General features: G+C 41.4%; 1 protein-coding gene across 7 annotated transcripts in view; it reads left to right on the top strand.

The window, feature by feature from the left end:
* eya1 (EYA transcriptional coactivator and phosphatase 1) overlaps positions 1–12,626 on the top strand; it is a 62,786-nt gene that overhangs the window by 32,277 nt on the left and 17,883 nt on the right. For 3 of the 7 annotated variants that reach the window (XM_085287267.1, XM_085287270.1, XM_085287266.1), the window contains 8 exons: positions 114–191; positions 2,697–2,763; positions 3,144–3,289; positions 4,156–4,293; positions 8,486–8,568; positions 10,118–10,304; positions 10,933–11,075; positions 11,799–11,882. In XM_085287267.1, the coding sequence (XP_085143393.1) occupies positions 114–191; positions 2,697–2,763; positions 3,144–3,289; positions 4,156–4,293; positions 8,486–8,568; positions 10,118–10,304; positions 10,933–11,075; positions 11,799–11,882 (926 nt within the window). The remainder of the gene's footprint in view (positions 1–113; positions 192–2,696; positions 2,764–3,143; positions 3,290–4,155; positions 4,294–8,485; positions 8,569–10,117; positions 10,305–10,932; positions 11,076–11,798; positions 11,883–12,626) is intronic. The other 4 variants (XM_085287271.1, XM_085287269.1, XM_085287272.1 and 1 more) reach the window with 3 other exon arrangements.

Below are 12,626 nucleotides of genomic sequence, written 5' to 3'. Positions count from 1 at the left end.
AAGTATTTTTTGTTTGTGAAAATGTGGAAGCCTAATGTAGTGAGACAAGATTTTCCTTTTTTCCTGACATTGATGTGGTGCTCTTGCTGAGAATGTGTCTTCTTTGTTTGCAGTTAAAACAGAACCAATGAGCAGCACCGAAATCGCCACCTCAGTAGCAGACACCTCTCTAGATAGCTTCTCAGGATCAGGTGAGACGTTTTGGTGTGTGTGTGTGTGTGTGTGAATGTGTGTGAATGTGTGTCCGACTGCCTCTCTCTCATACACACAGCAGATGAGCATAGAGATGACTGACTGATAAGCCGGTACCCGGGAAATGTCCCTCCAGCTAAAACTACATTACAATGTGTGTTTTTGTGTGATAGTGTGTTTAAGAACAAGGGGATCTACCTCAACTGTCAGCATATATATATGCTGTGCTTGCTTGCACCTGTGTGTGTGTCCTGACTCCACTGGTTCCCATGTCAGTGAGGACTGAATTATGACCTGTAATGCACTGAGCTTGTCTGTCCAGTGGAGTGACGCGCTATCCCAGTGGCCCTCGATCTCCACGGGCTGTTACCCAATCGGCCTATCGGCCTAGGCTTTTCACACCTTCCTTTCAGCAAGGAAATATCTCACTCACACACACACACACACACACTCTAACATAAACACATTGTTAAATAAAACAAAGGCCGCAGAGTATGATAAGCATTGTTGGAACTATCATAGGAATTATAACTATTTAAAATTTGGGGGGTTTATTTTTCCACCATCTGCAGTAAATCTTTGCTGTAAACATTTGTTAATAGCACTACGTGCAGCTGTACATGGTATTAACCTGCTGCTAATTTGCCTTTATTTCCTAAGCCGTTTAACTAAATGCTTGATACTATATGCTCGGAGGACATAAATCACAGCATGACTTTTGTCTCTGACAGTATTAATGAAATTTAGTAATCTTATACCCCATATCCTCCGTGGGGGAAACCCAAAGCGCTCTTCAGAAGAGCAAGTTTTGTCCAGTGGCAGGTGCTACTGATGTGGGAAAAGTGTTCAATATTAATAACGTGTGTGAGGGGTTTGGGCTTACAGTTACATACAGTTAGCGCCCCCCCCCCTCCCCCCCCCCCCCGCAACCAAATCCCTTATTTTACATGTCACGACCGATTAGACAGATGTTTTAAAACTGCGTCTCCAGTAAAGTTAAATGCCGAGACTGAGATTGTTGCTTCCCCGAATTATTCTGGTTTTAAACTAACTGAATAATTTTGTCAAGCTTAACAGATTTTAATTTATACAGCTATCTCTTGCATTTTATTAGCTTATTTTGATTTCATTCAATATGACTAATATTGTTTGCGTTTTTTTAACATTTAAAGTTTAAATTTGCAAAACACCATTCAAGGTAGCTCTTCCACTTTGACTTTTTAAAGATTTTCTTTCTATTCAGAATTATTTACCAGAGTCCTATAAGTAAATTTATATTTTTTGTTAACGTACACGTGCTCTGTGGGTTGACATGGGTGCACATGCACACACGCATCAGCAACAGTAACCGGGAGGATTTTCTACAAATAATCAAATTATAGATATTAAACTACTTTTGTGACTGTTGTTATTTGACAAGCTGGAAAAATGAACCCTGTGCTGTGAATGTGTCAGAATGCAAAGTACATTTTGAGTTGTTTGACTTAAAACCGCACTAGCTAGTTTAATTCTCAGTTTAATCTGAGCTTGCTAGCAGCTTTGTGTTAAAGTTGCCTGTCTTATCTAAAGTAGGGCTTTGTGTTGATCAAAAAGCATATTTAAAAATCAGCATCTCTGTGATTTACCATGAATAGCAGTCTGATGCTTAAAAAATGTTTCTGTCTCAGTTTATTTCTCAACTTTGCACCTATCTACCTATCACCTACTCTCACCTGCACAGTTTGACTGAAGAAGGGGTGATCTGTGAGGCGGCTTTGGGAGAAACCCTCTAACACTATATAGGAAAATGGAGTGAGACAGCTGATATTGCACAATTTTACATACCCCACAACTATAATTAGTGTAGTAATTTTAGAACTAATGTTACAAGTGAATGCATATTATAGTTATTCTGATGAAGGCGGGGAATTGTACAAATATGTACAAAATTGAAGATGGGTGGAGTGAGTTTGAGTGTCCCCTGATTATTGCACAGAGAGCCAGAGCCTCATACAGCATGACTGACAAAGGCAATCTAGAGTTAAATAATTTTTTCTGCACTCAAAATAAAAAAATCTTGTAAAGTTGCTTGTATTTCAACTTTAAGAGCACCGGTGAAGCATATACTCATCAGTGATGAAACGAGTAGCACTCATTAGCTCCAATCAGTGACGTCACTTCAGATATGGCTGTGGCTAGAAAGACCCAAAGCATCTTAAGCCACAAGCCGAGACTGATTCAGGCCGTCGTGTGTGTGTGCTTACACCAGTGTTTGTCATAGCGGCTCAGAAGTATCTCAGAGATACGTGGGTCAGCAGGAGGACCTGATGTTTTTACCTGATTATTTTGCTTCATTATAACTCTCCGGTTTTCAACCTTAAATAAGGTTACCAAAATAAATAGAGTAATGCAATGTAATTACTGTTTCCTTGGAATCCAGAAGTTCTGTTGGCAAAAGATAATATTTACCTTATTTCTTAATGTTTAAATATGTGCTTGCCTCTTTTCTTTTTAACTCTCCTCAGCTATTGGAACCAGTGGCTTCAGCCCAAGACAAACGCACCAGTTCTCTCCACAGATTTACCCTTCCAAGTAAGGTTTCTTTTATTTTTCTGTAAAAAAATAAGCAGCATCCAACTTCATTTCGTTCTTTAATTAGATCCTTCTGCTAGATGGGGGTTTTCTGACTGGCTTTGTTTGCATGGGTGTCTGTAGCCAGCGCACTCTGAAATCTGTTGTAATTATTATCTTGCAAAAATTTCCTTTGCCATTTATTGTTCTTTCACTATGTATATGAGCTTTGCTATGCTGTCTATCTTACAGCTTGGCTGGCTGTTTAGAACGAAGTAGCTCAATCACAAGGAATTTCTCAGTTAGCAAAGTTTGTGTTATGGTTTTGGGGGTAAAACACGGGCCTCACTTTTCCTGCCTTCCTTTTCTCACTCTAGTTTCTTGTTTCTTTTCTCAAATAGCAGAACATATCCGCATATTCTTCCTACCCCTTCATCCCAAAATATGGCTGCGTATGGACAGGCGCAGTACACCACAGGAATGCAGCAGGCCGCAGCTTATGCTAGCTACCCCCAGCCTGGCCAGCCCTATGGCATACCAGCTTATGGTAAGATTAACACAAATGATTGCCTCCTCTTGCTGGAGAGAGTCTGTTAATAATGTCAGAGTTCTTGAAATTGTATTAACCCAAAGTCTTGAAAATGCACAACTAATTTTTTTTTCTTCATGAAGTTTAGGAAAAGTACCTTGCTCATGTTCCCAGAATTCCTCCTGTACACCAAAACCAACAGAGATGCTGAGTTGTTGTTTAGTGCCTGCATATTCTCTTGCAGTGCAGTAGAAGAAAATTTGCTTATGAAGCTGTTCAGATAGATCAGAAAGATTACTGATATAAATCTGAAAACAAGAACTGGTTTCCTCTGGCATCGCAAGAGAAGCATAGAGTACATCGCTTACTGTAGACTTTATTTGTCCTAAGTCTTTGGAGTGTTTTGACCCCACAAGACTCTCCAATATGTGGAGGAATTTACACTGTTTATTTGAATAAAGTCCTGCAATCTGCCGTCGCATAGAGACTACATTGTGACTGACTCAGCCAAAACAGTGGTCAGGGTAGCTCACAAACACGGGCAGAATGTTTTGTTACTTGTGCATCTTTTCATGTGACCTTTGCTAAATGATAATAACAGTTATTAATAAAATCATAAAATAAAACAAGCCTAATCCAAACATGCGTTTTGGTTTTCGAGCAAAGTAGTGTGCTGTTGTGCAGAGTGATGGAACTCAGCGCAAGATAAAATTTCCAAACAACAAATGATGAAAATCAGTAACAGATAATCACCAGTCATCCACTGTGATTAGTGTGTTATGCTAACAGACAGAGGTGGTGTCCCTTTGCTGTCCAGTGTAATTTAAAACTGTGTTGACTGTTGTCTGTGCATCAAACCGATCTGGTGTCACTAACTGATTTAGGTCCATTGTGGGCAGGCATAAAGACGGAGGGGGGGTTGAGTCAGTCCCAATCCCCGGGACAGACAGGCTTCCTAAGCTACAGCTCTGGCTTCACAACACCACAGACAGGACAGGCCCCCTACAGCTACCAGATGCAGGGTGAGGACATCATTGTGAATTCTTTGCTTTTTCTCCCAATTTTTTCCAAAGTTTGAATTTGTGCGTTAGAAAACACACCACAAGATGAAATACATTTTACTTAAACCCAACAGCATATGAAATAGATGGCAAACTTTTTTTTTTTTTTGCTATTTCTGTAGTGGGTCTCTTTTTGGATGTAATGCACAAAATCCTGTCTTTATATTCAGCCCTTTCAAATAAGGTTTATTTTACTTTTTTTTTTTTTACATTAGAAGACTTATTCACAGCACAGCCCTCGCCCTCACCCTTGATAGTGGTTGCAACCCAGCAGTGTTTTGTGCAGCCACAACGGCTGCCTTCCTTTCCTCTCCTCTCTTAAAAGTATCAACACAGATGGAAAAATGGCAAGCACTTAGGAGGCAGCAGCCATGTCGCTCCCCAGCCTTTGTTTTTTCTCTCCCTGTGATCATATTTTCATTTGTTTAAGAACTGAGAACACAGAGATTTATGCCCTTGAAACCGATTAAGATGAGTTGTGCACCCTACACTCCCCCTTTTTGTGCTCTTTCTCTCCAGCCATACAGTTTAAATGTAGATCGGGCCTAATGCCCAGTGGACTGTATCTGTTACACTCTTTCTGCTTCTCTCTGGTTCAGAAAGCCTCTGCACTGAGCAAGCTAGCTGCTATTGCAGTCTTTGTATTCTCTCCTGTAATATCTAAAGTGTGACAGTTGAAATATCTCCACATGTTGCTGAAAAGCCCCCAGAACATCCCACAATAAATAACACCAGCTCAGCAGCAGATGTGGCAGGGGAAGCCTCTCTTCCACGCCTCTTAACCAAATACAGTTGGCCACATTCAGAGATTTTGGAGCACACTTCACACCTGAAAAAAGGAGAGGCAGAAAGAGAACGACAGGAACAAAAGTCAGAGCATGTGCGGCAGAGTGCACAAGCTGCTATCCTGCCCTTAGTGGTTTAACTCATGATGACAGTATTATGTTCCCATTCATCTTCTAAGTATTATGCTCTTACTCTTTCTTTTAACCTCCGTCTATCTCAGTCTCTCCCTCACTCTCTTCAGCTATCTCTGCCTATCTTTTCCCCCATGTTAGCGTTAAGTGCATTAGTAATTGACAGCCATGTAAGATGACAGATTGACCACTATTCTGGCCCTGGGTTCTCTAACTGTGGCTCTGGCCCTCCGCCACACCATCATCATTACTCTCTCCGGCCTATTGATCTGCCTGGGCAATGTGCCTCAGGCCTGGGTGTCCCAACCAAAGACTCCTTTTCCACATCTGATACTCCCCTTTCTTTCAGTGTCGCTGCCACCAGCCTGTGGCCAGCTGTCAAGGCAGAGGACGATTAGATTAATGTTTTTTGCTCTTTGCTTTCATCTCTGATGCGATCGAGCTTTGTGTGGTTGCTAAAGTCAAGGTACCAAATCATAAAGTGGACACTTGGGGCACTTTTTTGTAGGGCATTTCAGGGAGTACCGAAAATGGCAAAAAATATTAGAGGAGCGTAAACAGACAGAGGCATTGTTTTTATGGTGGTGCTGAGCAGATGCTAATTAGGTGAATAATTGGGTTCCAGCATTCTGTCCCAATGGTAGTGCGAGCTGAAGAAGCTGAAGCCTTGGTTGCCTTTTAAAAGGAGAGCCCCATCTGGACTTGATAGGCTATTCCCAAGTGGGGCATACAAACTTCTGCTACAAATATTGTGCACTGATGATAGACATAGCCCATGGCAAGGGACTGATCAAGCAAAGCAAATGGACTTCCAATTGTGGAGCCAGAAGGCAGGAGGGAAGGAGGAGAGGAGGGAGGGATGATGTCTGGTCCTGAGTGAGTGAACTAACTGGAGCAGGACAGGGGGAGGGAGAGAAAACATGCCCCCCGGGGAACCACAAGGCCCTTTCTTTCTCTCCCTGCTATAACCAGCACCACCACTCCAAACAGCATGGGCTCATTCTCACCGGGCTAGCGGGGGTCCCCTCAGCTTTTATGTGGCTCCTTGTTCTCCACAGAGCAACCCTCAAACCTGCCAGCGAGAGCTTTTATGACTGTTTGAACTGTGCATTAGGCTAATTTGTTGTTCTTTGCGGCCTTTGCATCTTGTTTTTGTCTTATTGTTCAATTGAACCTTCGCAGTATTTTGAACTTTCTTCAGCGAACACAGGAAAGTTTTACGTATCTCCTTCCCCTTAAAATATTAAACAAGAAAAGAAAGAGCAACGCTGATAATTACCGGGATGTAAAACATGCTGGAGGTAAAAACTGCACATGCTGCACAAATAATTATTAAATTCTGGTAATTTAAAGGTATTTCTTTTTATCTTTTAGCCACTGTGCTGCAAGTGTAGCTAACTGACAAGTCAAAACTCAATGTCTTCATGCTGCTTTGGATGCACTGCCATATTACCCCCGCACCCAAAAAAAGACACACGCACAAAACACACACACACTCCCCTCCACTCACACAGAAAAACTTCCCTAATCATTCCCCCCTTTCTGAAAGCTGCTTCATGTTTGTCACGGTGTGGGAGGGCCCTCCTGATGGGGCCAATGACCATAGGATGAAAGGAACTCCCTCTGTTTGTGTCTGACAACAACGGTGTAATTACGTCCTCATTTAGGAACAGTAAATCTATCTCCTGCCTCGTTTTCACTGAAGCTGTGGGATACTTTCTTGGCCTTGGTAGGATGACTACGGTTATAGGTAAAGAAATTGTTTAAAGAATATGGCGGCGCCCTTTTTGTGTCCCCTACGGCTATGTGGACAAACAAGCTGCTTTTGTATGGACAGAAATGAGGTACAAAGCCCACTGTTTTTTGGGCTCAATGTTTTTTAACAATTCATTTGGAATTAATTAATTAAAACTGAATCATCTGTCACTGAGAGTGAGAGAGAGTGACCAGAACTGACCAAAACCCTCCATTTTTAGTTTTGTTTATTTTAATGTGTGCATTACACTGTTGGCAGAATAATTTGCTTATACTAAACTCCACAAGTAATCATTTCTTAATTGCATTATTTTGGATAAGAATGAATTACACTTGAGTTGATGAGAAATCTGCACATAAAAGTCACATCAACACATCGTGGCCCCTACTCCCAGCTTTTCCGATGAGTATTTTGCAATGAAACTTCTTTATAAACACGATTGTTGCTCATTTGCTCAAATGGGAATCCCCCTCACTACATCTTTATAATGGATAAACCAGTTTTACTTAGTTGACCAGTTCGCAGTCATTGTTTGTGATTAAATAAATATTTGAGTTCAGTTTAATGCTGTTAAGCCTTGGGCAATAAAATCTGGCAAATTCTCTTTCTTTCTTTTCCTTTTTTTAACAGTTAGAATTAACATTTATTAATTAATATTAATTTGTGGATCGAAATATGCAAATGAAGACAGATTTTTATGTTAATTATTCAGTTCTTTAAATCGTCACAATAACTGTTATCTCAAGAATTAGGATCTGGTTTCTCTACCAGTGTATGACCCCTTTAAACTGTCCCTCCTGCTGTTCTCTGACTTGACATGACAGTACAGGTGGATGGCCACTGAGGAGAGATGTTGTGTCCCAACAGCTGCTGCTGTCCTATGCTACAAATCATAGCATGTATGATATTAGGGCATTAGATACTATTGACCCTTTTGAGTGATTTAATTACCCAGAAGAACCATAGTTTGAACAAGTGGAAAGGAGAAGCATACATATTCATCAGGGCTGGATTTCAGTAGCACACCATGCCAGAGCTGCTCACCCCAACTTCAACCCTCTTTTCATATACATCTTTGTCACTATACCCCCACCCCCCACCTCCTACTCATGTCCCGTCCAGAGTGCATCCACCGTTTCCACCCCCTTTACTCAACGCGCCACCCTTCGGTAACTCGCACACAACAGTCTCTTGTGTTCTTCGCATTGTGCGGGCTTGGAAGCAGGTTTTCCCCCCCACCTCTGCACTGTCATTCATCAGGCCTGATCCAATCACAGATAAGGGAGGAAGAGCAGAAAGATAAGGCCACTGTTTAGAGCTCTCCCTGAGGCCTCCCTCTGTTCACCTACTAAAATAGTTGTTTCAAGATGAATCTTTTTTCCCCCTCCTAACAATGCACCATTTTATTTACACTGCTGCAGATTTAATTTTGTCTTTTCATGTAACATAACTTAAAGTTCCAATGTTTTTCTCCTCATAGGTGGGACTTTCACAACAACGTCAGGATTGTACACAGGAAATAACTCCCTGACAAACTCAACTGGCTTCAACAGCACGCAACAGGTAGCTGCGGATTTCTCCCTTATCTCCTTATTCCTCTAATCTGGTATCAATTTGCAGCTATCATTTTATACTTGAGGTTTGAACTGATCTTGGAAATCTTCATGAAACATGCGTACTCAATATGCTACATTTCACCCATGACACATTCAGACATAAATCATTCACAATGTCAAAAGCTTTGTACACAGGCTTATCTACCGTACCTCCTCCAACACATGTATATTATGCCACAGAGGAAAGGAGGAGGGGAAAAAAACAAGACAGATCGTTGTCCAGATGTAGGACAGAACAGAACATGTGTTTGCATTTATTTTTTGGAATCTGCACTGTAAAGTAGCAACACTGGTGCAGGGCATTTCTCAGATTACCCTGCCAAACCACCTAGTTATTTTCTTCAATTCTGCTACCTTTTGTCTTTCTGTCTGCCTCTGTGTTTTGATCTAAATCTTCCCTCTAACATCGCATTGAACATATCATTCCATTTGACTCTTTTTTTTATGTATCCCTGCTCAGACATGCACTTCTTCTCTGAACATGTTGACTTTGTGTCTGAGTGAGCACCCTGGTAATACTTATGTAAAAGTCACGATGGCAGTATTATGACGCTGGTCCTAGTAAGGATAAAATGGTAAATGGCCTGTATTTGTATAGCGCTTTACTAGTCCCTAATGACCCAAAAGCGCTTTACATATCCAGTCATCCACACATTCACACACTGGTGATGGCAAGCTACATTGTAGCCACAGCCACCCTGGGGCGCACTGACAGAGGCGAGGCTGCCGTACACTGGCGCCACACTCTGACCACCACCAGTAGGCAACGGGTGAAGTGTCTTGCCCAAGAACACAACGCGATTGAGCCATCAGATATCTCCATTTGCATTTGCAGACAAGCAAATGAGCCATTGTCTGGAAAGCAGCTTAGAAATAAGTCCAGCCTTTTGCATGCTTGGAACTGGGCAGGCTTTTGGACAGAAACTTAAGAAAAGGGAATTTAAGAAAAGGATTCCCTAAAAGTCATGAACTAGCCATGGAGATGATAATGTTAAACAAGATGCAGTGAACTTAGGACAAATTCTTCAAAGAAATTTTGAACATGATGTCTCTTTTAACTCTGTCATCTCCATTACCACAGCACCATTTCCACAAACCATGAACAGAAACTCCAGTGCTGTCCAGTTTTGAGTGTATGACATCATGTGTGTAACGTCTCTTTTCATCACTATTGGGAAGATGTCTCAATGAAACCTTGAGGGACACTGACACACAAGTGACCTACAGAGTTGTGTCAAATTAAAGGAAAAAGCTGAACACTAAACCCCTACAGTGCTCTTAGAGGGAAAAGTACAATAGGGGTTAATAAAAAGTTGTTCTAAGTAATCGTCTGTATCCTGAAATGAAAATCATGAGTGTTCTTCCCCTGAAAGAATTCAAGCAGTTTTTGGTTGCAATTTACTCCCTTACATGTGTCTGACTAAATGAAATGCCATCACTTTAATCAACTAATTAAAAGTTATCAACTTTTTCAATTTACCCTACTTACTCCACAGGACTACCCAAGTTATCCAGCCTTCGGCCAGGGCCAGTATGCTCAGTATTATAACAGTTCACCCTACACTTCACCCTACATGACAAGTAACAACACCAGCCCCAGCACGCCCTCAACCACCACTACCTACACCCTCCAGGAACCACCCACTGGCATCACCAGCCAAGCCCTCACAGACAACCCTGCAGGTAGGAATTAAACCTCAGCTAGACCTGCCTTGTATAACCTGAAGATCACCAGTTTGATTCTGGTAAGAGGTGTGTGTCTCTTGGAATTTGCTCTCCATAGCAGAGAAAATGTTCACTTCCACTACATAAGAACAGGACAGTTTGAGCCACTACATCTAGTGGTGAGATAAAACAGAAATCAGATGTAAGATTTTCCATAATTTCATGTGACATTATTGCATCATCTTGCAACTGAGATTGTATATTATAAGCCACTCAGAATTTTATGACTGCATTTGAAATTGTCATCATTCACGCTGAAGACAGCTGGCTTTAACTAAATATAATTTCATACTTCCATCATTCAATTTAGATAAAGGACATTTTAGCTATTTCCAGTTGACATGCACTCCATTACCTCTTGTTTATTAAATCAGTATGGCGCACAGTAGCCTTTATTATTTGTTCTGCATCTGATTTATGGCATGCTTGTTACCTGCAGTCTTATAAGTTATGTCTCCTGCAGGATGCTGTCTGTCCTCCATCAAGACAAATAGTCCCTTTAAACATCTTTTCTAAAAGCAAATAGAAGCTCGTCTTCGGTGCGCTCTTTTAATACTCCCCTTCCTCCTTCTTTCCTTCCTTTCAGGAGAGTACAGTACCATCCACAGTCCATCAACCCCCATTAAAGATTCAGATTCAGATCGATTGCGCCGAGCCTCGGATGGAAAGTCACGTGGCCGTGGAAGAAGGAACAACAACCCATCACCGCCGCCCGACTCTGACCTTGAGGTAGGGTGAACCCGCTACCTTGGCGACAGACAGCCTCGCCCTGTCTGAGACACATGGACACTAATCCACTTACTATATGGCTGCCACACCAACTTTAACACTTGATGGACATTAATACTTAAAGACATGATTCCTTAACTTTAAATGCATTATTAATGCATTGTGGAATATATGAGTCATCACTAAACGCATATCATCTATAAAGAGCTTTGTATATCGTATAAATAAACAATAAGGCATGTGATTGAGTCATCACTGATGAGATACGTATTACATATATACCACGCACTGAAGACTGCTCACTAGCTGTTGCTTACAGTGGTGTTATTGCCCACTTTGATAGTGACCATGTGTCAAAATAAACTTGCTGTAATTTCGAGGACTCTTCATTAATATGTTATTAATTTGACTGAGGATAATAGCAGCCATTAAAACACTGACATCATGGCATGTTAACATATCTAGTTAATTAGTTTGTCACTATTGATTACTCTAATGTAAAGGGCACGGGGTGGAAAGTGTGTAGTGGGGTGGTGAGAGAAGTGTTGCGGTGACCAACCCAAGCAAATGGATCCTGGTCCCTGTGGCACACGAATACGCTCCTGGCCTATTGACCAGGAGGATCACCTTGCAGCCCTACAGAGTGCACCATTGATTTTGCCTCTTTTTTTCTCTGTTTTTCTTTGTTTCTTTCTCCCCCACCTCTGCCCCCCATCTCTCTAGCGAGTTTTCATCTGGGACCTAGATGAAACAATCATCATTTTCCATTCCTTGCTTACGGGTTCTTATGCCAACAGATATGGACGGGTGAGTGACATCAGACTCTGGCAGTAGCCATTCACTTTATCAGCAAAATGCATGAATATTAAAAGGAGGGGGGCAGAGGATAGATTTCACTTTGCTCTAACCCCACAGTGAGACGATAGAGCAGAACTCAATGTATAGATAATTGCTTCTTCTTATTTTTTTAAACGAGTCCAATGAGATCTGACAAAAACCTGACTGCTCTTTGCAGCTGTTGGGGGGCTCTGCATGGCCCGTCCAGGCCCGGCTGTAGGGGCTCACAACAGTTGCACTCTGGATGTCTATTGACACATCTTGAGTGTTCCTTTCTCCTTCAGAAATGCCACATTGTTAGTTTAATTAAGTGCTTCTCAATCCATCCTTCTCAGGCAGGGATCTCCCTGGAGACCCTGGCAGGAGAGTGAGTCCACTAAATACAGCCCAGCCAGAACTCAAACTAGAGCTTAGAAATTCTGCCAAACCTGGCTTAATTAAGACTCAACAAATATGTATGTATTAACAAACATATATTTTTATTATTATAGCGAAAGGTCATTTCTATCCCATGTAACTTTGTGTGCTCATGAAATGAAGAGTTTACTTTTCCAGGGTTTTCTATTTGTTGTTTCATGTAAATTGCTTCTCTAAATTTAAACCTTCAAAACAAATAATTTGGGAAATAAGCCAGAATGCTTTTCTCATGGTTATATTGAGGTCATAGGTTCCTTTAAAGTACATCATCCTGTCTGTTTTTCCCCTTCTAGATAT

Source organism: Mchenga conophoros, linkage group LG9 (genome assembly GCF_057382185.1).
Source record: "Mchenga conophoros isolate Kocher_MC1m ecotype Shallow Benthic linkage group LG9, M_conophoros_male_GT1.1, whole genome shotgun sequence".
NCBI lineage: Eukaryota > Metazoa > Chordata > Actinopteri > Cichliformes > Cichlidae > Mchenga > Mchenga conophoros.
The sequence above is the reverse complement of the archived record's forward strand: the minus strand, read 5'-3'. Positions and strand labels throughout refer to the sequence as shown.